Source organism: Pongo pygmaeus, chromosome 5 (assembly GCF_028885625.2).
Source record: "Pongo pygmaeus isolate AG05252 chromosome 5, NHGRI_mPonPyg2-v2.0_pri, whole genome shotgun sequence".
Taxonomy (NCBI): Eukaryota; Metazoa; Chordata; class Mammalia; order Primates; family Hominidae; genus Pongo; species Pongo pygmaeus.
The window spans coordinates 88,764,546-88,792,101 of NC_072378.2; the positions used below are offsets into that span (position 1 = coordinate 88,764,546).

At 43.0% G+C, this 27,556-nt stretch overlaps 1 protein-coding gene across 1 annotated transcript in view; it reads right to left on the minus strand.

Annotated features, from left to right (window-relative positions):
* Window positions 1–16,223: 16,223 nt before the first annotated feature.
* Window positions 16,224–27,556, minus strand: part of GABRR2 (gamma-aminobutyric acid type A receptor subunit rho2) — a 58,113-nt gene continuing 46,780 nt past the window's right edge. The window contains exons 5-9 of the mRNA XM_054491115.2: window positions 26,833–26,915; window positions 26,498–26,638; window positions 24,416–24,568; window positions 23,255–23,451; window positions 16,224–16,825 (exon numbers count right to left, since the gene is read on the minus strand). Of these exons, the coding sequence (XP_054347090.2) occupies window positions 16,514–16,825; window positions 23,255–23,451; window positions 24,416–24,568; window positions 26,498–26,638; window positions 26,833–26,915 (886 nt within the window). The 3' untranslated portion in view covers window positions 16,224–16,513. The remainder of the gene's footprint in view (window positions 16,826–23,254; window positions 23,452–24,415; window positions 24,569–26,497; window positions 26,639–26,832; window positions 26,916–27,556) is intronic.

The window sequence follows — 27,556 nt, forward strand, 5'->3', positions numbered from 1 at the left end:
GACAGGGTTTTACCATGTTGGTCAGGCTGGTCTTGAACTCCTGACCTCAGGTGATCCGCCCTCCTTGGCCTCCCAAAGTGCTGGGATTACAGGCGTGAGCCACCGCACCCGGCCTATTTCTCATTGTTGATCAAATAATAAACGTCTCCTGCTTAAAGGCCTGGCTTTAAAAAACCCACAAATAATAAATGTCTTACAACTTCTCAGACCAATTATCTGGTGATTCTCTGAGCAAGAGGAAGTTGGGCACTTTAGTCTCCTTCCAATGAGGCAACCCCTACTTCTCACTTTTGCTAGCTCTTTCCACCAGGAGCCGTAAGAGGTTTTTAAAATGTAATCTCCAGTTTAAATTAGAGGTTACAAATATGAACTATCAATGAAGAGTCAGTAAGAATATATAACATGCCTTGACTGCTGTTTCCAAATGCCCTGGTGGCTCTTGTGATCAATAGACACAAACTCATTTTGGAAGCATAGCTGAATTTGTAATGGCCTTCAGCCATGTACTTTCTCCACCAAGGGACATTAAAATCATGACTACCATGATTTGATGGAAAAAGGAAGGAAGGAAAGAAGGAAGGAAGGAAGGAAGGAAGGCAGGCAGGCAGGCAGGCAGGCAGGCAAGCAGGCAGGCTCTTCATATAGTAAACCTTTAAATTAAAATGTATATCCTGTGGGAAAGTGCAGTCCTGTCTCCCTCTGCTGGAATCATAGTAAAATTGTTTAAGGCAACCTTTTCTTCGTTTCCAAGCCTGCCTTTGATTGAAATCCATAGGCTTCTAGGCTCAAATACAGACTCACAAGAAGTCCCTAGGCTTCTTTTTGATGAAATTCGATATGCTTGTCAGGTTTCAGGGAAGTCACTAGGGGCAGATGTGGTGGTGAAAAGAGGAAATGCCGTGAGATCATTTAGGCTTAAAGCCACGGTGGCAGTGAGGAGCCCTTCATGGGGGCTGCTAGGATGGAAGAGGCGTGTGGAAATGGGGTCCTCTCAGCATGTTGTCTGAGGACTGAATACAAAATGCAAGGACATCTTTTGTTGTGCCCCCCAGCAAATCCAACTGCCTTGGAATAATAGTAGTTTGCAATTGAATGGTGCTTTGGCATTTACAAAACATTTTCACATCAGTGATTTCATTTGGCCCCAAGAACAAGCCCTTGAAGTAGGCATAGCAGGCTACTACCTCCACTTCCTTGAGGAAGCACCCGAGGCCAAGAAACATAAAGTCATTTGCCCCAGGACACATGTTTAATAGATACGAAAACCTGTGCTTTTGATCCCAGGCCTGGGCTTTTTCGTGAGCTCTGTCCTCTCCTGCCCCTTCCTGAAATGGCTGATCTGTAAAATGATTTTATTCGTGACACATTCTCCTTATTTACCATGTTGCCCAACAAGACATTTTGATGACAACTCAGATCTTTTAATTAATTAATTCCAGATTCTTCCCTGCTAATTAGAGGAGCTGATTCATTGGAATGAAATAGAGGCTTGGGGAGATGACAAGAATAAATTCTTTGAATGAGAAGCCACATTAGAAACTGTCAACTCTTGAAGAAAAGAAAGAGTGTGATTTAATTTTATGATAAAATACACAACACACTTAAATTGAACTCATGAGTAAAGATACAATAGGAAAGAACAACATAACACAACATAAGTTGTGCAATTTAATGTATTACTATTTAACTTTTTTCAGCATGTGATTGTCTTGACTCACAGAGTAACTTTGATTGCATATAATTTCTTAAAATAAGTTAATATAAATTTCACTGTCTTTTAATCTGTTGAAAAATGAAAACAAAATGATAAGCTTCAGAGTGTTTTCATTCATCTTCATTTTTGTTTTTCAGATTATTTTGTTCTTTGCTTTAAAGGAAAGAGAAAACACAGGCTCTTTATGAACCAGTGTAACTAATTTTTGTGGACTTCTGCCCTGTAAGGCTTAGGGCTAGGCTTTCCCTAGGTTATGCTTTCCCTAGGGGCTTCTGAAGTCACCATGAATCTTGCTCCATAACCCGGGCCCAGGAGAACATCTAGGGCAGCTTGGATGTGAATATAAATCACAGGTTTGTGGGGATTGCCGCTGATCATTGGTGGCATGAACTTACCTTAGGCATCTTTCAGAATCATGACTATTTCGGGTGGGATAGATGTTGGGGCTCCTCTAAATTAATCTACCTCATTTACCAACAGCGAACTCATTCAGATGGGTTATTCAGTGTTGTTTGCTTTTCCCAAGTGGCTATAAAGTTGTAAGAGCTTCTTGTTTTTTATTAGTACCATTTAGGTACAACCAGTAATTTCCTGTCCCTTTCAGTCAATGCTGGAGATGGAGCCAGCCCATCTCTAGTGACATGGTCTTTGGGGCTGTGACTTCTGCTTCTAATTGTTCTGTAGAAAATGCTAAAGTTGGCAATGCAGGTGGTTTTCTCAGTTGGCTCTTCTTGAGTTGAATATTCAGTAGTTTCTGGAGTTGCTGAGTGAAATTTCACCTAATTTAGAATTTCCACAGCTCATGCTCTGAAACCTCAGTGATCAGGACATGCAACTTTTAGAAAACCAGAATTATTTTGCTTAAAAAGTGTTTTGCTTTCTGGTCAATTTACAGGTGTTAACTAGTGGTCCCTAGTTGTTTTAAAATAGAAAAGAAAGAAATAGTGCTCTCTCCATCCCCACGTGTCCCCACCCAGTCATGCAAGGTACCTCTCCAGTCTGGTACCATAGCCTCTCAGGCAAAAGGAGGCAAAGCCTGAGGCACCAGAGATGTCTATAAGGAGTAAGACCAAACTGTCCAGGCGGTGAGGACAGAGATTGACCTTGGATATGGGAATGCTTCCTTCTTAGCAATCAAAGCCAAAGGGTATTTCCCACCTCAGTTGAACACCATGTTGCACGTCCTGGGAAAGACAGCCTGATACAGGAGCTCATGAGATCTGCTCTATCAGGTTGGTGGTTCTAGTTGTCCCATAAATACAAAGATTGTTACAGTGTGCATGAAGCATATGGCTGACCCAGCCATCTCATTACAAACCTCTAGAAGACCAAAATGCAAAATCGTTAACATTTTATGCAAAGTTTCAGCATCTTCTGTTATTTCTAATGGATAACACTCCAAAGAATTTGAAGATAGCAACCCTCCCACAAGTAAGCAAAGGCTGTGGACGGAGAGAGTTACTGTAATGTAGGGATGCTACTCAGACGTCCAACAACATCTTCTTAGAAAGACAGACAGCACAATAGTAGCAGCTCAGACTCCAGTCAGTTCTATCTGTGTTCAAATCCCAGCTTGGCCATTTATACCTGTGTGGACTCTGGGAGGGAAACCTGTCCACGCCTCAAGTTCTTCATTGTGAAACTGGAATGATAGCAATAATACTTACTTCTTAAGGAGGTAAACAAGTTAATAAATGTAAAATGCTTAGAATCATGCATTACATGGGTAAAATGTTTGCAGTGGGCTAAATGTTTGTGTCTGCCCCCAACCAAATTCTAGGCTGAAACCCAAATTCTCAATGTAATGGTATTTGGAGGCAGGGCCCTTTGGGAGGTGATTAAGTCATGAGGATGGAGTCCTCACAGGTGGGATTGATGTCCTTATAAAAAGAGACATGAAACAGATGATCTCTCTCTGCTTGCCTCCAAGTGAGGATATTGCTAACCAAGAAGAGAAACTTCACCACACACTGAATCAGCCAGGGCCTTGATCTTGGACTCCCCAGCCTCCAGGACTATGAGAAACAAGTGTTCATTGTTTAAGCCACCCAGTTGATGGTATTCTGTTATAGCAGGCTGAACAGACTAAGATGAAGTTCTACAACAGTTGCTCAAGGGAAAATTGTGTGAATTTATCATAGACACCACCACCACTTTGGACTTATACAGGACTTTAAGCTGACAGACACATTCCCATGCATTCACTCATTTGCTTCTCACAACAACTCTGTGAGTTAGGCAAGGTAGGAGTCAGCACCTCCACTTTACACATAAGGAAACAGAGTCCAGGAATTTTCTCCACTGTAAAATGGAGACATCAACAGCCTGCCAGGAGCAACTCATCTACAAATCGTAAACATGAATTTTCAAACCAAGCCTGTTTTCTTCATTTGATTGAAAATTGGTAGATAACTTTTAAAAACTGCATGAACTTGTATTTTTTTGCTTCATCTTGGCAACTTCTTCCACAAATTCTTCACTTGAACCTCACAAAGGCTCTAGTTGTATATTCACCACCCCTGAGCTTCATTCACGAGTAACTATCTTTGATGAGCATGTTTCTGTGCTAAGACATGCACAACTCACATAACACCTTCAGGATTTTATAAGATTAAATATACGCCTGACTTAGGTATGACACCAAAAGCACAATCAACCAAAGAAACAGCAAATAAGCTGGACTTTACTGAAATTTAAAATTTTGCTGCTTCAACAGACACCATCAAGAAAGTGAAAAGACAACCAACTGACTGGGAGAAAATATTAACAAAGCATATATCTGATAAGTATCTGATAATTGTATCTAGAATACATAAAGAACCCCTACAACCCAATAATTAAAGACAACCAGACTTAAAAATGGGCAATCCGAATAGACATTTCTCCAAAGAAAATATACAAACAGCCAATAAGCTTATGAGAAGATGCTCAACATCATTAACAATCAGGGAAATGCAAATCAAAACCACAATGAGATACCACTTCATACCCATTAGAGTGGCTAAAATAAAAGACAGACAGTAATAAGTGTTGATGAAGATTCAGATAAATTGGAAGCCTCATCAATTGCTTGTAGGAATGTAAGATGGTGCCTACACTTTAGCAAACAGTCTGTTCCTCAAAAAGTTAAATATAGAGTTACCATATGACCCAGCAATTCCACTCTTAGGTTTATTCCCAGGAGAAATGAAAAAATATGTCTACACAAAAACATGTACACAAATGTTCATGGCGGCATGATTCATAATAGCCAAAAATGAAAACAAACCAAATGTCATAAATAACATGTGGTATATTCATACAATGGAATATTATTTGGCAATTAAAAAGGAATAACGTATTGATACATGCCACAACATGGATGAACCTTGAAAACTTACACAATGTAAAATAAATCAGTCACAAAGGACCATACATTGCATGATTCCATTTATATGAAGTGTACAGAATAGGCAAATTTATAGAAACAGAAAGTAAATTAACGGTTACTTAAGGCTAGGGGAGGGGAGGAATGTGGAAATTGGGGGTGAAAGGGCAGGCGATTTCTTTTTGGGGTGATGAAAATATCCTAAAATTCATTGTAGTAATGGTTACATGACTCTGTGAATATATTAAAAATCATTGAATTGTACACTTTAGATACGCAAATTGTATGGCATGTGAATTATATGTCAATAAAATGCTTTCTTGAAAAAAATTCACCGACCTAGTTAATACCTAATATTTCTGCTCCTGGGTACATACCAGGAGAAATAAGAGCATATGTTTACACAAACCCTTGTACACAAATATTTGTAGCAGCTTTATTTATAAATACATTTATTATTTTAAAATCATTTTAAATAATTTAGTATAAGAAGATTTATTTCTCCAAATTGGAAACAACCCAAATGTCCATCAACAGAAGAGAATGGATGAAGAAATTCTGGTTATTCATACAATGGAATACTGCTCAGCAGAAATCAAAATGAGCAACTGATACATGCAACAACATGAATTAATCTAAAAAATGCTATGTGGAGTGAATAAAAGCCGGACATAAAAGAGTACATACCTCATGATTCCATTTATATGAAGTTTTAGAAATGATAAAACCAATCTAATGGTGATGGATCTCAGAACAGTAGTTGTGAAGTAAGGGCAGGTGATTATAAGGATTAATCTGGGGCATGGAAGAACTTTATGAGGTGCCAACAATGTTCTATCTCTGTAGATTGGGGGCTAATGGGTACACATATTTGTCAAAACGAATGGAAATATACACTTAAGATCTGTGCATTTTAGTGCATGCGAATCGTACCTCGATAAAAGTTGTCAGCTGTATCTGGTAATAGTTTATGAAAAGGTAAGTTTCCCAGAACACAGATATGACAGATATGACTACATATCCCCACTCTTTAGATGCCCATATTCATGTGGCATGTGTACATGAGATTCAATAAATAGACGGGCAGAATAATATTGTGGAAAACGAAAGATGTCATTATTCTTGGACACAACGGCCTTAAGATAAGCAGTAACTTGAATCCCAGGTGTACAAATGGCCCAGATTACTGACTCATGTAGTCATACATTATTATTCACAATGTTGTTTTTAAATGCTGTCTTATTTCTTGTATTATTTTATTATTAAGAAGGAACATCTAGAAAATTAAACTAGCTGTTTATCTCACTCTGGATTCTTTTTTTTTTTTGAGACAGAGTCTCACTCTGTCACCCAGGCTGGAGTGCAGTGGCATGATTCTTGGCTGACCGTAACCTCCGCCTCCCAGGTTCAAGCGATTCTCCAGCCTCAGCCTCCTGAGTAGCCGGGATTACAGGTGTGTGCCACCACACCCAGCTAATTTTTTGTATTTTTAGTAGAGACGGGGTTTCGCCATGTTGGCCAGGCTGGTCTCAAACTCCTGACCTCAGGTGATCCGCCTGCCTCCGCCTCCCAAAGTGCTGGGATTCCAGGCGTGAGCCACCACGCCCGGCCCTCATCTTTTCTTTTGGTGAAAATGTCAAGGATAAAGTGCAAACTGAGTTTTCTTGGGAAGAATTTCATATATTCTGAAATCAGACCTTCCCACAGTTTCAGTGTTCAAATTTTTGTTTTAGAAATGACAGTGGGCCAGTGGCTCACGCCTGTAATCCCAGCACTTTGGGAGGCTGAAGGTGGGTGGTGGGGGGGTGGATCACTTGCAGTCAGGAGTTCGAGACCAGCTTGGCCAACATGGCTAAACCCTGTATCTACTAAAAATACACAAATAAGCCAGGTGTGATGGCTTATGCCTGTAATCCCAATTACTCGGGAGGCTGAGGCAGGAGAATCACTTGAACCCGGGAGGCAGAGGTTGCAGTGAGCGGAGATCGTGCCACTGCACTCCAGCCTGGGCGACAGAGTGAGACTCCTTCTCAAAGAAAAAAAATGACAGTGATAATAGATGGAAGTAATATTTTGGGTTGTGGGTGGTTTTAAATCTTTTCATTTGGCGAAGTTAAAACTTAGCAATGCTCTTCCCCTTTTGGGAACATGGCAACACTCTTCTCCTCTTTCCTCACTTTCCTCCCCTCTCCTTCTCTCTTTCTTCTACTTCATTTTTCTTCAGGGGCCAGACACTGGGCTGAGTATTTTAGTTTTTGTTTTGTTTTGTTTTTTAGAGATAGAATCTTTCTCTGTCACCCAAGCTGGAATGCAATGGTGTAATCACAGCTCACTACAGCCTTCAACTTTTGGGCTCAAGCAATCCCTCTGCCTCAGCCTCCCAGACAGCTGGGACTACAGGTGCGTGACACTATGCCCAGCTAATTTTAAAATATTTTTTGTAGAGACAGGATCTCACTATGTTGCTTGCGCTCAAGTGATCCTCCCTCCTTAGGCTCCCAAAGTGTTGGGATTACAGGCATAAGCCACTACACCCAGCCTGGGCTGGGTAGGTACATTGGCTCACTCACTTCTCACATCCACTCTGAGAGGCCAGAATTATGTATACACACACACACACACAATTTTTTTTTTTTCACGTAGAGAAACTAAAACTCAGAGAGAGTAAGTAAATTGCTCATGGCCACAGAGCTAGCAAAGTGCATCCTCTGAGTCTCCAGGCTCCTGCTCCCACACTGAACATGAATAAGATACCTCAGTAGCTAACAATAAATGATACAATGTAAGTAAGCATCCAGCACAGTACCCAATGCCTCATGGGCAAGAAGAGTTCACTTATTTCTTCCATAAATATTTCCTGAGCATCTATCAAGTGCCAAGCACTGTTGTAGAGCCTAAATTACAGCAATTAAGGAAATGGACAAAAATCCTTGCTCTCAGGTAGCTTACCTTCTAGGGCTTGTTGTTACATCCGTGGTTAAATTCTCTGGGGCAACCTCCCTTCCTGCACCCTTTCTGCTCACAGGAGGATGAGAAAGGTCTGTTGCTAGGTGCCACTCTACAGCCTCTCCAATGCCATGGTAGAGCAGACACCAGGAAAGAGTTGGAGATGTGGAGGCAGCAGCTACCAGCTTCCTAGCCGAGGTGGAACAGTGGTGCTCTCTAAGGGAAAGGAAAAGAAGAGGCAGGTGAAGGCCGGAGGCCAGAAGAGGGCTGGCAACCAGAGGCCCAGCATCCAGGGCTGGAAGCTTCTTCCAAGCAGCTCAGGCAAATCCAGGCTCCGTGGGTGCTTGTCTCACCCTCCCACCCCTGATTTCTGTGCCTGCGGCCAGGAAGTCAGGCGCCTTCTGGAATGATCTGAAAGGACGTTGGTAGAAGAAGACTAAAACCTCCCTTGGGCCATTTTTTTTCCTGGAACTCCGTAGCTTTCTTATAGGAAACTTTGAAAAGTGAAAAGGGCTTGGGGACAGAAGCCCCAGTTCCAGCCCTGATCCTGGAACTCACCGCCTTTACCTCTTCTCTCTCTGTAAATCCTTCTTCACTGGGCTCCTGGAAGAACCGAAGCACTGGGTTCCTGGAAGAGCACCTGCTCATGGTAGGCTCTGTATTCTTTGTTGGGCTGGTTGGCTGACTCCATCTCTTGTCCCCATGCACTGTGTTCCTTCTTGTTCTTCTGTCTCCCACCCATTCCTCCACAGTAGACCTTAAAGCCCCTCCAGAGAACCCCTTGTTTCCAGGGAACACAGTTTAGAAACCATGTCCAGACAATACTCTCCCAGATAAATTTATTTCAGACTTTAGTACCAGCCTTGATTTTTTTCAGACACAGGGTCTCACTCTGTCACTCAGGCTGGAGTGCAGTGGCACAATCATAGCTCACAGCAGCCTCAACCTTCTGGGTCCAAGCAATCCTCCCACCCACTTCAGCCTCCTGAGTAGCTATGATTATGGGTGCGCACCACCACACCCAACTGATTTTTAAATTGTTTTGTAGAGGAGTCTTGTTATGTTGCTCAGGCTGGTCTCGAACTCCAGGGCTCAAGTGATCCCCCTTAACAGCCTTTTAAAAATAGTGTCGTTTAAAAAGAGAGAGAGAGTTGAGACTACAGTAAAATCAGAATGGGGCTGGGCTTAGGCACTGATACTTTTTCAAAAGCTCCCCAGGTGGCTCACATACAGCCAGCCTGGGAACCATTGTTCAAGTAGAATAATCACAACATAAAGGAAGTGCCTCAATGCACAAAATGCTTTGGGATCACAGATGAAATAATAATACATTCTGCCTTGGGAGGGGAATGTGAGCTCTCTTGTCAGGATGCCACAGACGGGAGGTGACACATCTGAGTTTCACTTCAAATGATGAGCAGGGAGCTCTGGGGCCTTGTTACTTAAAGCCTTGTCTGCAGACCAGCAGCACCGACATCTCCTGGATGCTTGTTAGAAATGCATAATCCAGGGTCCCCTCCCAAAACTACTGGATCAAAATCTGCATTTTATGAAGATATCCAAGTTATTCATATGCACATTAAAATTTGAGCCATGTTGGGCTAAATGGACACGGTGGAGAAGAGTATTCACCACCATTAACCTGGTCAGTTTAGATTAAACAACAGAGTACTACAGCGAAGGTTTATTTTTCAATTTAGCTTTTAAAATAAATCCGAAACCTAATGTTATCAAAGGCAGGCCCAAATGTCATTTTGTAAATGCCATCTGAATCAGGTCAGAGGGTCAGGACTGAGTGCTTTATCCAATCTGCTAATGGGGAATGTTCTTATGCTGCAGATATGAGCAGGCTCCGGATGACTCTGAAGGCTGGGTAGGCTGGGCCATGAGACCCTCCTAGCACAGGACTTAACTCTCCATGAGAATAGTCCAGCACACTTGTCCTCAGACACATGTAGGGCACACAGCCTTCTTTACCAGTACCATTTCCTAGTGATTGGTGGGAGTGGGGAGTCAGCTGCTTCCAAACCGGTGCTAATCCTCTAGGCCACAGCCGTCTGTTCCTTTGCAATGGAATGAAAAAGACAAGACAATTCAAATGGTGGTGGTGGCGGCGGTGGCTGTGGATTCTCCTTGCGCACTGATTAAATGAATAGTGCCTTTTAACAGAGTCGGTGCTGGAAACCCATAATGCCTCTGCCCTGGCTGCCGTGAATATGTGTGTGTCTCTCAAAGCCAGCCTCCAGCCTCAAGAAGCTAAACCAAGATGTCCTGGTTTAACTCCAAGTTCTCACCTGAGTGTAGACATAACCATGTAGATGTGTTTCAGCACAACCCAGATTTTCTGTCTGCTCTTTCTAACCACTTCTCTGTCCTAAGTGGGGAATGAATCACCTTTTTCCTGAAAATACTATGAGAAATGGATTGTTTCATGCAAGATCCACCTACATAGACGTGTTGAATGCAGTTATGGGAGGCCCCACAGCTTAGCAGGTATGGAGTACGGGAAAGTCCTTCCTACCACAGCAGGGTTGATGTGAGAACTGAATTAGGAATCACACATCTGGCGTTTAGCATGGTGCTGAGCGGAGGATGTACTCTATACTTGCCATTTACCTCATATGGTCACTTTAATGGCTGTTCTCTTATCTTCTGTGACGACTGGATCTGATGATCCAGTTATAAACGCTGTTCTTGAGCCACTCCCCCAAATTCCAGTGTAATAGTTTGGGGAACCAACCATCGAGAACACAGCCCTTATTCAGGCTGGGTCTGCTACCATGTTATGTTTTAAGCCTTCAAAAATATAAGAATCTATAATAGTCTTTCCATAATAAGTAATATAATTCTCTGAACATGTTTCCTTCTACCTTCCTCAATCACTGTGGTTAAGACAGCCAAGGATGGCTGTCTACCTGGTGTTTGTGGCCACCGAGCCTCCTGCCTACACCTTGTCACATCTGTTCAGTCTTTACCCTTCTTGTGTTTATGGTTATTATTTGCTCCCAGCCCCACCCTCCTCCCATGGAGAAACTCCCTCCTCCCAGCTTCTACCACAATCCTCCTCCCACCTAAATATATACTCCCGAGCTCTTGTCCACAGACCTGCTGTCTGCTGCTGCTTCTCCTTCAGTTTTGTCCATTTTCATAGCTTCATTCAGCATATCTAGGATATGGTTCCAAATCTTTATCTCCCTCTCAGGCTCACACCAACATCTGCTACTTTTTATTTGACATTTCTAGTTCCTTGTGAAACTCAAACTCCTCATCCTCCACGCATGCCAGCTCTTTCCCCTGGCTCTCCAGTCTCTGTGAACGTCAACACAGACTGTGGCCCTCACACATTACTGAATTTAGCATGAACTTTCTCCACTATTTTTAATGTTATTTTCCTTCTTCAGTGGTTTCCTCAAACTAAGCAGCCTTTCATTTTTCAAATTCATGGCCTCCCTTTAACAGATGTTTGCAAAAAGGTGGAACCAAATAAAAGTGTTTTTGAAGAGTTCTAGCTTTCTCAACTTAAACACATCACAGAGCTCTGATCACCTTCAACATACATGGCCCAGCCCAGACCAGTCAAATTCGTTCCCCAGGTTTATTGTAAGTGGAATAAACATAGAAAGACCCTTGACACTGGGTGATTGAACTAGAAAGCTGTGGGCCTAAGACCGTCAAGGCCACTTCACCCACCCACCCACACCGGTGGAGGAAACTTGTCTGCAGTGGGTGAGAATGAAGACAGACAGAATGTTGGATGGAGATATGATCCTGAAGGGACATGGTGAAACCCAATTCAAGACCCTTAATTCCCTAGAGCTTCCCTGCTCCCTTCAAATCCGCTTTCATTCTATGAGCCCCTGGAGTATCCTTCCAATATATCTTCTTTTCATTTGTGCCATTTTTAGTTGAATTTCTGTCACTGGCAACCAAAATGGTTAAAAAATACACCAGTTTATATTCTGATGGCAAAATAATTGATTTTCCAAAAGATTATAACTTCCCTGCTCAAAGCCCTTTTTGCTCCAACTTACTTTTCCTATCTTATGTCTTGTACATTCCGTAGAGTGTCTATTCACTGACCCCTGAACATACCTGAGCTTTCCTTCTGGCACGTTATCATCCCTTCCTTCCCTTTTCTAGTACTGAAAGCTGTGTTTATTCATCACCCAATATTTATCAGAAAACACTCCTCAAATTCTGTGATCATTCCCTCCTTTGAGCCACACCCATTAGAGTGTAAGCTTCTTAATGACTGAAGAGTGTTTCCCATTCATTTATTTACCCGTCACCACCATCCCTCACCTCAGCACAAGACCTTGAGGACAAGTGCTAAATAAATGTTGGCTCCTTGGTGTCAATGAAGTGTGTCCAATCACCAGTTTTTGTATAAAACCCATTTCTTTTATTGTACCATTAACATTTTTTCACAGTTTCATATTGGTGAAATCAGGATTCATATTATTGGTGAAATCAGGATTCATATTATAATCGTTGGCATTCCAGAATTTGATTATTAGTATTTTTCCTCAGTACATAAAATATGGGTGCATCTTACATTTCACCATGTCTTAGATTCAGTGAAGTAAAGTATCATTCATGCATTCCTGATAACGATTGTGTTTGCTTCTCTGTCTTCCTGCCTCCAGGGTGAATCATCCCATGTTCTCACTATTTCCTTAGTTCCTGTTTTCTACTCCTACTGATGTTGTCTCCACTTTACCTCTTTAAATTTCCTACTTTTCTCAAGTAGTGTCAGACTATTATACTGTAATAAGGCAATGCTAAATACAATGATGTCATTGTATCATGGCCCCTGCATGATAAAACACTGTTTATGATTCTAAATATGTCTGCTATAGAATTAACTCCAGTTTAACATAGAAGCTAGCAAAAATAAATATTTGTTTTAATTTGTGAACAGGCAACTATGTTATATGAGCCATAATTCATGAAAACAATGCAGTCAGAAGCGGAGAAGTGTTGGAATTAAATAAGACTTAACAAGCAAAGCAATATGATATATTTAATGATAATAAAATTATCATTCTTTGAGCAGCACTGTGGCCTGGGAGAGTCTGTAGAGATAAAAGGTTTCTGGCCAGGTGTGGTGGCTCACGCCTGTAATCACAGCACTTTGGGAGGCTGAAGCAGGCGGATCACCTGAGGTCGGGAGTTCAAGACCAGGCTAACATAGAGAAACCCCGTCTCTACTAAAAAATACAAAAATTAGCCGGGCATGGTGGCGCATGCCTGTAATCCCAGCTACTCTGGGGCTGAGGCAGGAGAATCGCTTGAACCCAGGAGGCAGAGGTTGTGGTGAGCCGAGATCAAGCCATTGCACTCCAGCCTGAGCAACAAGAGTGAAATTCTGTCTCAGAAAAAAAAAAAAAAAAGGTTTCTAAACAAGTCCAGATGCCTTGTACCACCCAATTACCCACATTTATGCATTTTTGTTCTTCATTGGTCTAAGAGAGTGGGAAATCTAGTAGTCTTGGGTCCAGCAACTCCATCGTGGGGAAGCTGTCCTCATAAGCACTGGCATGGTGGGGACCTGCCTTGATCCCTAGTGTTGTGGAAAAAGCTAGTCTCTCACCTCCTCTTCTCACAGCCTAGGATCCTGCCAAAATGAATGACTTGCCCACAAACCCTGTTCTCTGCAATGGCAAACCTTCCCATTCTCCCCATGCGTCCTCTCAAGCTGGTCTCTTGGCTGGTAGAGCTTCCTGGTCTTTAGGTCTGCCTAGCCCAGAGCAGCAGCTACTAGCAACTGTGCTTACCGAGCCCACTTGAGTGTGGATGGTGTAACCAAGGAACTGAGTTTTCAATTTTATTTAACTTCAACTAATTTAGATAATAATTATTATTATTTTAGAGATAGGGTCTCGCTCTGTCACTCAGGCTGGACTGCAGTGGCTTGATCACAGCTCACGGCAGCCTGGAACTCCCGGGCTCATGCGATCCTCCCGCCTCAGCCTCCTGAGTAGCTAGAACCCCAGGCACACACCACCACACCCGGCTAATATTTTTAATTTTAACTAATTTAAATTTAAATAGGCATGTGGCTAGTGGCTACCATATGAGACAGCCCAGATCTAGGATGTATTCTTTCCCATTTCTTCTTCTTAAAATCCTGACCTTCAAGGGGCATCTCAGGGCTGCTTTCTCCATGAGGTCCGTCTCCCTGGTGGGACTGTTTTTCCTCCCTTGGAATTCCCATCTCACACTGAACTATTACTGAGGCACTAAACACTCTTAATCTTATATTATAGATATTCGTGTGGTATTTCCTCTACTAGTTCCTTCTCCAAGAGCTTTGAGTACTCTTATTCTTAATTTGGACCCCAATGTACCTAGTGCAGAGATACTTTAAAATGTGTTTTTTTTAAAATTTATTTTATTATTATTATACTTTAAGTTTTAGGATACATATGCACAATGTGCAGGTTAGTTACATATGTATACATGTGCCATGCTGGTGTGCTTCACCTATTAACTCGTCATTTAGCATTAGGTATATCTCCTAATGCTATCCCTACCCCCTCCCCCCACCCCACAACAGTCCCCAGAGTGTGATGTTCCCCTTCCTGTGTTCATGTGTTCTCATTGTTCAATTCCCACCTATGAGTGAGAACATGCGGTGTTTGGTTTTTTGTCCTTGCGATAGTTTACTGAGAATGATGATTTCCAATTTCATCCATGTCCCTACAAAGGTCATGAACTCCTCATTTTTTATGGCTGCATAGTATTCCATAGTATATATGTGCCACATTTTCTTAATCCAGTCTATCATTGTTGGACATTTGGGTTAGTTCCAAGTCTTTGCTATTGTGAATAGTGCCACAATAAACATACGTGTGTATGTGTCTTTATAGCAGCATGATTTATAATCCTTTGGGTATATACCCAGTAATGGGATGGCTGGGTCAAATGGTATTTCTAGTTCTAGATCCCTGAGGAATCGCCACACTGACTTCCACAATGGTTGAACTAGTTTACAGTCCCACCAACAGTGTAAAAGTGTTCCTATTTCTCCACATCCTCTCCAGCACCTGTTGTTTCCTGACTTTTTAATGATTGCCATTCTAACTGGTGTGAGATGGTATCTCATTGTGGTTTTGATTTGCATTTCTCTGATGGCCAGTGATGGTGAGCATTTTTTCATGTTTTTTTTGGCTGCATAAATGTCTTCTTTTGAGAAGTGTCTGTTCATGTCCTTCGCCCACTTTTTTTTGATACTTTAAAATGTTTATTGCCTGAATATATAATAGTAACACTGCAATTAACATTAACAATAGGGAATTGACAAGAGTTGCTGTGTAGTAAAGGACTAACCTTTACTAGGAGGCAACCTCTATGCCCTTGGAATGTCCTGTGAGATAGAAGGGTCTTTGTCTACTGGGGCCTTGGGCCACACCAGATAGTCTCTGCCAACAATGTGATTTATGATAGGTGCCCTGGACCTCAAGGTACCAGCTTAACCTCTGGAGGGGCAAAAGACTAAAGTCAGCCATGTGGGCAATCAGCCATAAATCCATGACCAACCCCAATAAAAAAAACTGTACACCGTGGTGAGCTTGGGTGAGTTTCTCTGGCTGGCAATACTCCATGCACATTGCTACATGTCATTGCTGGGCAAAATTAGTGCTATCTGTGTAATTTCACTGGAGGAGGACAGTTGAAAGTTCTGGACCTGGCCTCTCCTGGACCCTGCCTTATATGCCTAAGAGTAAAAACAACAGCAAACAGAATGGGTCTGTGGGGTAAGCGGAGATGAAGGAGGGGAAAGAGCAGAAGTACATCATGCCATATGTAGAATGAACACAGCTTAGAGAAGATCTCTAAGGAAAGAGACTATTTTTTCATTTCCACAGTACCTGGCACAGAGTGGGACCTCAATATTTAATGAATGGTTGAATGGATGGATAAATGAATAATCTCCTCTAATATTGCAAAATCCTGTGGGTTGCCGTACTCCCACAGGCTAAATCATTTCCTCTCTGGGATCTGAGCTCTTTTCCCTTCTAGGTAGGCACTTAATCCAGTTCAATGGGTTTACAGGGTGTTTTTTGTTCTTAATTTCCTATCTCCTATCCAGAATGCCCCTAAGCTTGCACTTCAGTTTTTCCTTTTCCCTCCACAACTGACTCCTAGGCAATCTGAGGGTCTAAGAATGTCTAGGAGGCATTTGAGTCCCTGTTTATAGGAGGGGAGTTCTTGTGAACTAGTTCACACACAAGAACAGAAGGTCCCAGAGAGACGTGAAGTGTGATGCGAGACATAGCATGAACCTGGAGCAGCCCCACGAGGTCTGGGGTCAGGGCAGCTGGAAGGCTTCTGGGCTTCTCTGAGAGATGAGTGCTGCTCAGGGTGGTCTAGTAGCTGCTGCATTGTCTGGTGAGGGGCGTGTGGTCGACAAGTCCATCTGTCAATGACTGGCCAGGCCCCCTCGATGTCTATGCCCTCTTCTAGGAACAGCCTTGGAGCCCCTAGGAAAACACTGACCAATAAATTAAGTTGAAAAATATGTAGGAGGCAGGGAATATCAACCTAGAGTATTTGTCAATGGCATGGGTATTCTGGAAGATACGAAAACCCATCTGGCCCTTCAGAAGCCCCTTCTTTCTGGCAGCGTTGGCTTCACCACTCAGGCCCAGGTGGACCACTATTTTGTCTTGCCTTTCTTCTTCCGTCAGGATATGACTTCTGGGGTACCCAGCCAGGCTGTTGGCCTCAGACTCACTGTAGCTTCCATCCAGCATCATGGTTTTTGAATGAAGCATTCCACACATGCACGGGAACTATGGGCAGCAAGCACAAAGAACATCATTAAGCCTTGTGAGATGGGCAGAGGAGGGGGCCTGGCCCAAGAGCAAAGCCACATTGCTACTCAGAACCACAGAAAGATAGAACTAGAAAGATCTCCAGAGGTTACTTAGTCCAGCGATCCTCTACCCTGGCTGCATATTAGAATCATCTGCACAGCTCTTTAAACTGGCCATGCCCGGGCTGCACTTTAGAGCAATTAATTTAAAATTCCCAGGTGATTCTACTGTGTAGCCAGAATTGAGAATCACTGATCTAGTCCAAATCCCTCAATTGTAGAGGCAAAAACTAAGACCCAGAGAGCTATACGATTCTGAGACTACACAGCTGGTGTCAGAGCAGGACTCTAAATCCACATAGTCTGATTCCAGCTGCAGGACTCCACCTTTCTGTGTATGAATCAAAAGATGATTAGGAGACAGGCGCAGTGGCTCATGCCTATAATCTCAGTGCTTTGGGAGGTCAAGGCGGGAGGATTGCTTGAGGCCAGGATTTCAAGACCAGCCTGGGCAACATAGTGAGACTCCTTCTCTAAAAAAAAAAAAAAATTTTTTTTCTAATTAGCCAGGCATGGTGGCATGTACCTGTAGTCCTAGCTACTCAGGAGGCTGAGGTAGGAGGATCACTTGAGCTCAAGAGGTCAAGGCTGCAGTGAGCAGTGATCATGCCACTGCATTCCAGCCTGGGTGACAGAGCAAAACCCTGTCTCTTTTTTTTAAAAAAAAAGAAAGAAAAAGATGATGAGGTAGACAGTGTCCTTATATTAAAAAGTTACATTTAAGAGTCAAGGGTCATGGTATCTGCAATGTAGTTTTAGACAGTTCAACTGCACCAACAGATACGTGCTTATATGGAGAAAATGTATTATGCATTCAGAATGAATACATTTTCTCCATAGAATACATTTTCTCCATATAAGCACGTATCTGTTGGTGCAGTTTTTGCCACACAAAAATGGCAAAATGTTAGCAATGTTGGATCTAGGTGCTAGGTACCTGAATGTATATGACCCGATTCTTTTAATAGTTTTTGCAAGTATGAAAATATGTATAAGACTTTCTAAGTGGGAGGAAAGGAAATGGTTTCACTTGACTTCTCCCCATAGTTTAGTCATTAGAGAGTGGGTTTCCACTGGTGCCTGGATGCTTGGTATTGACTGAGAGCAGGAGGCCCACTTGACACAGCCAATTGGCGTTGATTTGAATATGTTTCTGACCTGGCTCTCTCTTTAGGGCCTCTGTTTTTCCATCTAGAAAAGTGAAATTATGAAGTTTCACAACCTGCCTCTTATTGTTATGGATCTTGAAACTCTCAGATGAGTATCATAAAGCTTTAGAATGCAAAAATAGATGAATGATTTTATGCAGAATTAGAATTACTTGAAGTATTCTTATCCTTGAAGAAATTGTTTGTGGTTTGGGGGGCTATTTTTTTTCATCAGGCATGATTGTTTCATTATTAGTTTCTGTGTCTTTTTTCCATCAGTAACAATTTTTTTTTTTTCTTTTTTTTTTTGAGATGGACTCTCACTCTCTCCCCCAGTCTGGAGTGCAGTGGCTCGATCTCGGCTCACTGCAACTTCCGCCTCCAAGGTTCAAGCAATTCTCCTGCCTCAGCCTCCTGAGAAGCTGGGATTACAGGTGCCAGCCACCATGCCCAGCTAATTTTTGTATTTTTAGTAGAGACAGGGTTTCACCATGTTAGCCAGGCTGGTCTCGAACTCCTGACCTCAAATGATCTGCCTGCCTTGGCCTCGGCCTCCCGAGTGCTGGGATTACAGGCATTAGCCACCACACCCAGCCAACAATTTTTGAATAATTATCATAGACTCATAGCTATAAGGGAATTGGGGATAAAAGGTAAGAGGTCATCTCTCTCTCTTTCTTTTTTTTTGTTTTGTTTTGTTTTGTTTTTTAAACAGGGTCCTGCTTTATTATTACCCAGGCTGGAGTGCAGTGATGCCATCTCAGCTCACTGCAGCCTCCACATCCTGGGCTCAAGGGATCCTCCCACCTCAACCTCCCGAGAAGCTGGGATTACAGGCACACACCACCACACCCAGCTCATTTTTGTATTTTTTGTAAGATGGGGTTTTGCCAAGTTGCCCAGGCTGGTCTCAAATTCCTGGGTTCAAGGGATCCACCTGCCTTGGCCTCCCAAAGTGCTGGGATTACAGGCGTGCACCACCATACCCAGCCCTATTCAACTCTTTGCATTTAGATATAATCACACCCAAACTGATAAAATTGTGTGATATTATCATTGGGGGGTTGTTTATTTATTTAAGGCACATTTCTTCTTCTCCTTGCTCTAAACTGAAAATCTTTCTGCTAAAATGAAAATAGACTTTTCTCCTAAGATTTTGAGTTCAAATCAGGAAATATCAAAAATTAGGATAAAACCGCTGTTTTCCAGATTGGCTTGCTTCTAAGAAAGAGGAAGTGGCTCTTGGCATGTCAGACAAGGTCTGGCTAATCAGCCAAAGTACTGGAGCAGCTGAGGGGAGGTAAGCCCTGGGCTCCCACATGCTCCCTCATGCTCTCGCCTGCACTTGTCTGCCATTCAAACCAGGGGTGGGCCTAACGGGTCCCAGGCAACTTTTACCTTTAGAGAGTGGAAATCACACTTCAGTGAGCATCAGAATCACCTGGGAGCTTGCTTAAAATCTTGATTCCAGGGTGCCATCCTCAAAGATTCTGAATCAGTAGACCTAGGGTGTGGTCTAGGGAATCTATTTTTTGAGACCCTGTCTCAAACCCAGGAATCTATTTTTAACAGACTCAGGAGGTGATTCCAGGGAAGGTACTCCATGGCATCCACTTAGGAACCTCAGCTCTATTGGGAAACATTTCAATACTATGAATATTAGTTTCTCTGTGAGGCAGCAGATGGTGCCTTCTCACCTCTGTCTGATCTCCAGCAACTATGCTTCTTGGTCTTAAATCCTACATTTGACAACAGCAGAGTATGAGCTCTCACCTCCAGGATGTCTGTTCTCACACAGACAGAGGGGGAGACTTAGGGGCCTGAGGCCCTCTCCCTAGACGACTTCCTTGTCTCTTTAAACAAAGTCATACAATTGCTGGCAAAGATCCGACCTGATATGGAAACAGGGCAAGTTGTGCCAGTAAACCGTTCGTTTGTGAGCCCCTGTTTGTCAGATGAAGGCTTTGCTATTTTTTTCAACTGCTCTATACAGGAAAGTCTAATGATTTATAAATCAAAAGTGTTTACATATGGTCCAAAGTCCTGTGATAATGATCAGTGTACAAATTACCGAAGTTTAAACAAGTCAATTTTCTGAAGTAAAAAATGTTTGACTAGAGCTTTAAAAATAAGCAACCTAGTATAATATATTTGGAGATGTAAACTAAAAATAAAGTTCTAAGCCCCCAAACTGATGAACTGACCCCCCTCTTGGTCAAGGGAACCCCAGAGAAACCTTAAAAACTGTGTTCCCAGTCATGACGGGACAAGAGGCCGAACACACCTTGTTATTCCTCCTCCCTTTTGGGATTTAGACACAACTGACCAGCATTAATGCTGAAATAGAGATTGTAAGACAGAACAGATTCTTTATGGCCATAAGATACCAAATTACAAACAGTACCTAAGGCCATTCTAGGGCAAGGTTGAAGTCACACACCCCTGCGCTTAAAGAACACACTGTGTGCTAACTGCCACAATGTTTTTCTTTTTCGCTTTCAGCTAAACAAGCACTGGCCTTGAGATAAACAATGTTAAAACAATTTGGGGCTAGTGCGGTGGTTCACGCCTGTAATCCCAGCACTTTGGGAGGCCAAGGTGGGCAGATGGCTTTGACTCCAGAAGTTTGAAACCAGTCTTGGCAACATGGCAAAATCCCATCTCTTTTAAAAATATAAAAACTAGCTGGGCGTGGTGGCGCATGCCTAAGGTCCCAGCTACTTGGGAGGCTGAAGTGGGAGGACAGCATGAGCCCAGGAGATGGAGTGCAGTTAGCAACCACTGCACTCCAGCCTGGGTGACAGAGTCAGACCCTGTCTCAAAAAAAAAAAAAAAAAAATTTGCAGCTCACCAACCATCAGACACTGACTAACCAACCCCTGGCCCCTGTTCCACCAGCCATAACTACAGCTTTGATTGGACAAGAGAGTGATTTTAGTAACCTTCTCTTGATAAGACCATCAATCATGGACCAGTCCTGGTCAGTTTACAGAGGCTGTTCACTTGAGTGCCTTTGTGTCCCCTTTGCATATAGGGTCTAATTGTAATACATTGAAATGTTAAGCCTCCACCCCAGGGTGAACATGGGTTGTATGTTACATGCACATTTGTTCAATAGGCATGTGTCAGGACTACCTTCATAAATATTCATAAATCTTCCTATAGCCTGTTGAATATGTATATTTAGCCATATTCAGCATGAAGCCCCTACTCCAACACCTTCTCCTTCAAAGTGCCTGTTTCCAGGTCTTTACAGGAGGCTGCACTCCCCAGCCTGCAGGATGGCCACCTTGCAGACTGGAATCCTTTATAAGAAATAAAGTCTCCTTTTTCAAATTTATAAATTTCTGATTTTTTTAAAGTTAACAGAGACAATGTGGAAATACTTGACAGGTATAATGCAGGTGTTGAAAGACAATTTTTGAAAAGGCAACGTATTCTCTTTTCCTAAAATTTAAAGGTCCCATTGACCAAAATGTCGTTACATGGCAAAAATAAATTATTTTAATTTTAAAAGCTCTCTTATGCTAAAAGGCTAATGGTCACTTGGTTGTGCATAAATATGAGATTTTCATGTCCCTTTATCTCCACAGCTTTTAGATGAACACCCATTTTGATTAGTGCAATGATTGGCAATGATCAGATAGCAAGTCAGCATTATTTATTTAGTATTAGGTTGGTGCAAAAGTAATTGCAGTTTATATCATTACTTTTGCACAGACCTAACACCAAAATGAATAAGAGTCTGACTATGAATGGAAAAGACTGCCTCCCTGTGCCAAAGGCTCATGAGCTTGGCTTTGTAAAATCTCCCAGTTGTATTCTGTCTCCTAGTTTGCAGTTGACCCTTGACCAACACAGGTTTGAACTGTGCAGATCCACTTAGATTTTCTCCCACCTCTGCCACCCCGGAGACAGTAAGACCAAACCTTCTCTTTTGTCCTCCTCCTCAGCCTACTCAGAGTGAAGATGACTAGGATGAAGTCATTTATGATGATCCACTTCCATTTCATGAATTGTAAAGACATTTTCTCTTCCTTATGATTTTCATAACATTTTCTGTCTAGCTTACGTTATTGTAAGAATACAGTTTATAATACATATACAAAATATGTGTTAATCGACTGTTTATCTTATCAGTAAGGCTTCCAGTCAACATGAAGCCATTAGTAGTTAAGTTTTGGAGGAGCCAAAAGTTATACTTGGATTTTCTACTGCACAAGGGGTCAGCCCCCCAACCCCTGCCTTGTTCAAGGATCAACTGTAGTATAATATAGTACAGTACAGTACATTATAGATAGTATGGTATTTTTATTTTATTTTATTTTTGAAATGGGGTCTTGCTCTGTCACCCAGGCCGGAGTACAGTGGTGCAATCTCAGCTCACTGCAACCTCTGCCTCCCGGGTCAAGCGATTCTCTTGCCTCAGCCTCCCGAGTAGCTGGGATTACAGGCGTGCACCACCATGCTCGGCTAATTTTTGTATTTTTAGTAGAGACAGGGTTTCACCATGTTGGCCAGGCTGGTGTTGAACTCCTGACCTCAGGTGATCCGCCCACCTTGGCCTCCCAAAGTGCTGGGATTATAGGCGTGAGCCACCGCGACCGGCTGATAGTATAGTATTTCCAATTTCCTTCTGCATCTACACATAAAAGGTTTTTTTTAAAGAAATATATATAAGGTATTTAGCTTTAGTCCTTACTGTGGCTGAATTTTCACTGGGCACTGATAAATAAAGGCACTTTTTGTTCTAGAACTCTCCCTTCTCTGGTCATAAGACAGGGAGGCATTGTCCCTAGACATATTCAGTAATAATAGTGAGAGTTTGTTTGTCTAGATCCTGATATATGTGAAAGATCAAAACAACTTTCACATACATTATCTCATGTGACTCTTACAGTAGAGGTGAGGGTTCTGTAATCTCCCTTTTACAGATGAGAAAACTGAGGCTCAGCATAGGTGTCAAAGTTGAGTCTGAGACCCAAGTCTTCCGGTTCCTAGTCTTTGTCCAAAGAGCTTCTGCTTTCTGGAATCCTTTGGGGTAGAAGCCAGAACCTATTCTAAAACAAGATCCTCCTCGTTTTGCACAAATATCTCCTTTTTCTACATGCAACCCCTGCCTCTGCCCCCTCGCCCAGAAGACCTTCACTTTCACCCAGCAGCATGGACTTAGACAAGGGCCGAAGAAGCCCTCTCACCTTCTCCGGCAGTTTCCGTTCCTTGCGCTCCTGCACGGTGGTCAGGTAGTTGACAGCCGCGTACTCCAGCACCGAGAGGAACACGAACACAAAGCTGACCCAGAGGTAGATGTCCACGGCCTTGACGTAGGAGACGCGCGGCATGGAGGCGTTCACGCCCGTGATGATGGTGGACATGGTCAGCACTGTCGTGATACCTGCAACACCCGGCCTTAGTTGGGCTGCTGACAGCGGTCTAGAACTGCCCCCGCATCTCACTAAGTCACGATTTTACACTCTCTATCTCTTAAACCACATGAGAAAGTCCCAGGTGTGTTTCCACCTCGGAGAGGGGCAAGGATCTGCCCCACCAGCAGCCAGGCCTATTTCCCCCCAGAGCCATCCCGCTTGCTTGTCTCATTTTCCTTCAAGCACCTGAAAGGCTGGGTTTCTGTGATGTGGCTGACAAGGAGAGGACCTATTCTCATGTGGAATTAAAGACAGCGACTAAAGGACGCCTCTGAAGGAACGTTCCCAAACTTCAAGGAATAGGCATATTCTCTCTCATCTAAAGTCCTTGAAGACTGTGGAAATACCCAGAGGCCCGTCATGCGGGATTCTTCTTCACTCTGTCTTGCTGCTTAAACCCTCACCTTTCTCAAAGCCCAACCTAATGTTGTCTAAATTTACAATGACATGTTGTAAACTTTCACTCTGGAATTCAAGGTCTGTAAAAGGCTAAACCACAGCTCCAGGGAACGTGGTCCTCCTTTTCCCAGAAATCTCATATTCTGTGCCCTGCCTCCAAGCCTTCAGTCTGTCTAAACAAGGCCAGCAAATGAAGTTTTTGTATTTACAGAAGGAATTGTTGGCATTTGCAGAATCATCTTGTTTATCTAAATACTGAGCTCTGATACTGCCAGTTGTCGAAGTCTGTACCCCAAATCTTTCTGAAGCGATACAATCACAGTTGATGTTGTTTTAGCTCCCTCTGGCTCTCATAATGTGGAGGAAAGTGAGGCCAGCATCTAGATGGTAAAGGCAAGAAACGTGAGAAGTTGCTCCTTCTGACTCTAACAGCTCATCAGTTAAGAACTCTAAGTAATGATTTTTACTTTTTGTAAACATAGTGATAAGTTGAAAAAAATAACCACCCTACCACACCTTATGAAATGCTTTTACCCAGTGAAACTCTGGCGGGCACAGCTCTGCGGTCAATCCAGAAGGACACCCAGGACAGCATGACCATCAGAGTGGCAGGGAAATATGTTTGCAGCAAGAAGAAGAAGATGTGGCGACGCAACGTGAAGTTAATGTACAGACGGTTGTACCAGCCTGAGGGATGCAGGAAGAAGCCAATGAGGTTCTATCTGAGAGGTGAAAGCAAACTGTGTCCCTGGGAACCCGTCTTTCACTGACATGGCTCTCATCAGCAACAGAAAGTTGAAATTAATGACCAATTGGCTTAATATAATACCTTTCTTTTCCAAAATCTAAGCCCTTTCTCCTATATATAAATATCTTGCCAATATCTAGTACGTTTACTATCTCAGTTGGTATTACCTAACTTCTCTTCACAGTATTTTGGGAAAGGGCAGAACTAAACAGAAGGGAAGTTTTAGTCGTTTGGGTTTTTGTTTGTTTGTTGTTGAGACAGGGTCTTGCTCTGTAGCCCAGGCTGGAGTACAGTGGCACACTCACAGCTCACTACAGCCTCAGCCTCCCAAGCTCAAGCAATCCCCCCACCTCAGCTTTCTGAGTGGCTGGAACTACAGGTGTGTGCCACCATGCCCAGCTAATTTTTTTTTCTTATTATTATTTTGTAGAGACAGGGGTTTCGCCATGTTGCCTAGGCTATAGTTGTTTGTTCTGTATTTGTAATTTGCAAATTACAACCATATTTCTTGAGTGACTTGCTGCTCAAAAGCATAAGAGGTTGGAATAGTTCTATTTTGTTGAGGCCAATGCCACTGGGGCAGGAGCTGGGAGAGCTAGGCTCTGGTCACTGTCACCTTTATTGTGAAATTGTCACCTTTATTGTGAAATTGTCACCTTTATTGTGATACCCTAACTCTTTATCGTGCAAACTCCACATCCATCACAAAAAGAAATAGGCTGTTCACATGATTCTAAAGTCTGACATTTGGGACATGAGGAAATGAGACACTTAGAGACTTTTCCAAAGCCTTAGCTAGAGTCAGTTGAGCTTGGTTCAACCCAGGCCTCCAATGCCCAGGCTAGTGTACAGTTCACTGGCACTAAGTATGTTATTCACAATATGGTACAACCATCACCACTATTCATTGCCAGAACTTGTTCATCATCCCACACAGAAACTCTGCACCCATTATACAATAAATCTCCATTCCCCCACCCATGAGTTCCTGGGAACCTTTATTCTATTTCTCTCTCTTTATTTTTTTGAATAGAGACGGGGTCTTGCTCTATTGCCCAGGCTGGAGTGCAATGGCACAATCATAGCTCACTGCAGCCTCAGACTCCTGGGCTCAAGCAATCCTCCCTCCTCAGCCTCCTGAGTAGCTAGGACCAGGGGCATGTGTCACCATGCCTGGCTAATTTCTTTTCTTTTTTCTTTTTTTTTTGAGATGGAGTATCACTCTGACCCCGGGCTGGAGTGCAGTGGCGCGACCTCAGCTCACTGCAACCTTCGCCTCCTGGGTTCAAGCAATTCTCCTGTCTCAGCCTCCCGAGTAGCTGGGATTACAGGCGCATGTCACCATGCTTGGCTAATTTTTATATTTTTAGTACAGATGGGGTTTTGCCACGTTGGCCAGGCTGGTCTCGAACTCCTGGTAGGTAGAAGCCAGAACCTATTCTAGGCTACATTATTTTAATAATCAAAATTTAGGCTGAGCATGATAGCTCACGCCTATAGTCCCAGCACTTTGGGAGGCCGAGGTAGGAGGATTGCTTAAGTCCAGGAGTTCGAGACCAGCTTGGGCAACATAGTAAGACCTCATCTCTACAAAAAAATTTTAAAAATTAGCTGGACATGGTGGCAGTGCCTGTAGTCCCAGCTCCTCAGGAGGCTGATGTGGGAGGATCACCTAAGCCTGGGGGGTTGAGGCTGCGGTGAACCATGATTTCATCACTGCACTCCAGCTTGGGAGACAGAGTGAGACCTTGTCTCAAAACAAAAAACAAAACACACACAAAATATATTTTCCTTGGGGTTAAGGCTGAAGAAGAATTCAAATGTGCTTTCTTGCACATTTGAATTAGATTGTGGCAAAAGATAGCTACCAGTGCTGCTGTAGAAGGCCAGTCTGGAAGTTGTGTGAAATTTCTGAATCAGAAACTGAGACAAGGAGATCTTCTCATCTGTCTTTAGGGATTCATCCCCATTCTTCCAGTACAGCATCAGATCTTCATCTGTATAGGCATCTTTGGGAAGAGGAAAACAAGTTAATTTGACTCCTTCGCTTCTGATGCAGGGTGAAGTAGCAGGGAAATCCTATGCCAGTCCAGAAGTAAATAGGTCTTAATGCTGGCAGGCAGTGCTCAGTCTCATGATTACTAAAATGGCACAAAGATCAGAGAGGAAAGAAGGCGAAGGAATGAGGAATGCTGATACTTACAGCTCTCCAGCTCCAAAGAACAGGTCTGGGAGTCCAGGGGAAAGTGGCTGAAGTCCATGTTGCACATGGCAGTGACCGTAATCCTAGACAACCCAGAGTCACATATTGGCTTGTGCAGTGAATTATTGGCTCCTACATCTGCCCAGAGCAAGAAGGCACAGCACACAACTGAGCAGCTGCCTCCTCACATCTGCTGCAGAAGTTTGGAAACATAGTTATCTGAGTTATAGAACCTTAACTTCTAGAGTTTTGTCTTCTGTAGTAGAGTATTAGTGCTCTGCCAGATCCCCATTACTGGGCTGGTGCTCCCCTTCCCCAGCCACTGGTGGTGCTGGCTGCTAATGGCTCTCTCCTGTGCCTCTCTCTGGGCTTTGCCCTCAGCCAGCAGGGCCACCTCCTCCAGAGATGACTGGGAGGCCCCCTCGTCAACTTCCACCGAAGGCCAGAAGGGTCTAGTGTCAGCATTGCATTCTGGTGAACTGTACAAGCAGACCAGGGGGATGTGGGACAATGAGCTTCATCAGTGACGAGTAAGAAAAAAGCATTTTTTTAAAGATGTGAAACATGACTTCTTACGTGACTCCCCATACTCCAGAAGCCAATCTGCAATAGCACTCAAAACACAGTAGCTATTTTTTTGGGGGGGCGGGGGGGTTTTTTTTTTAATCTATTTTTTTAAAGCTTTTTTTTCATCTTTATTATCAATCAACTAGAATCACATGCT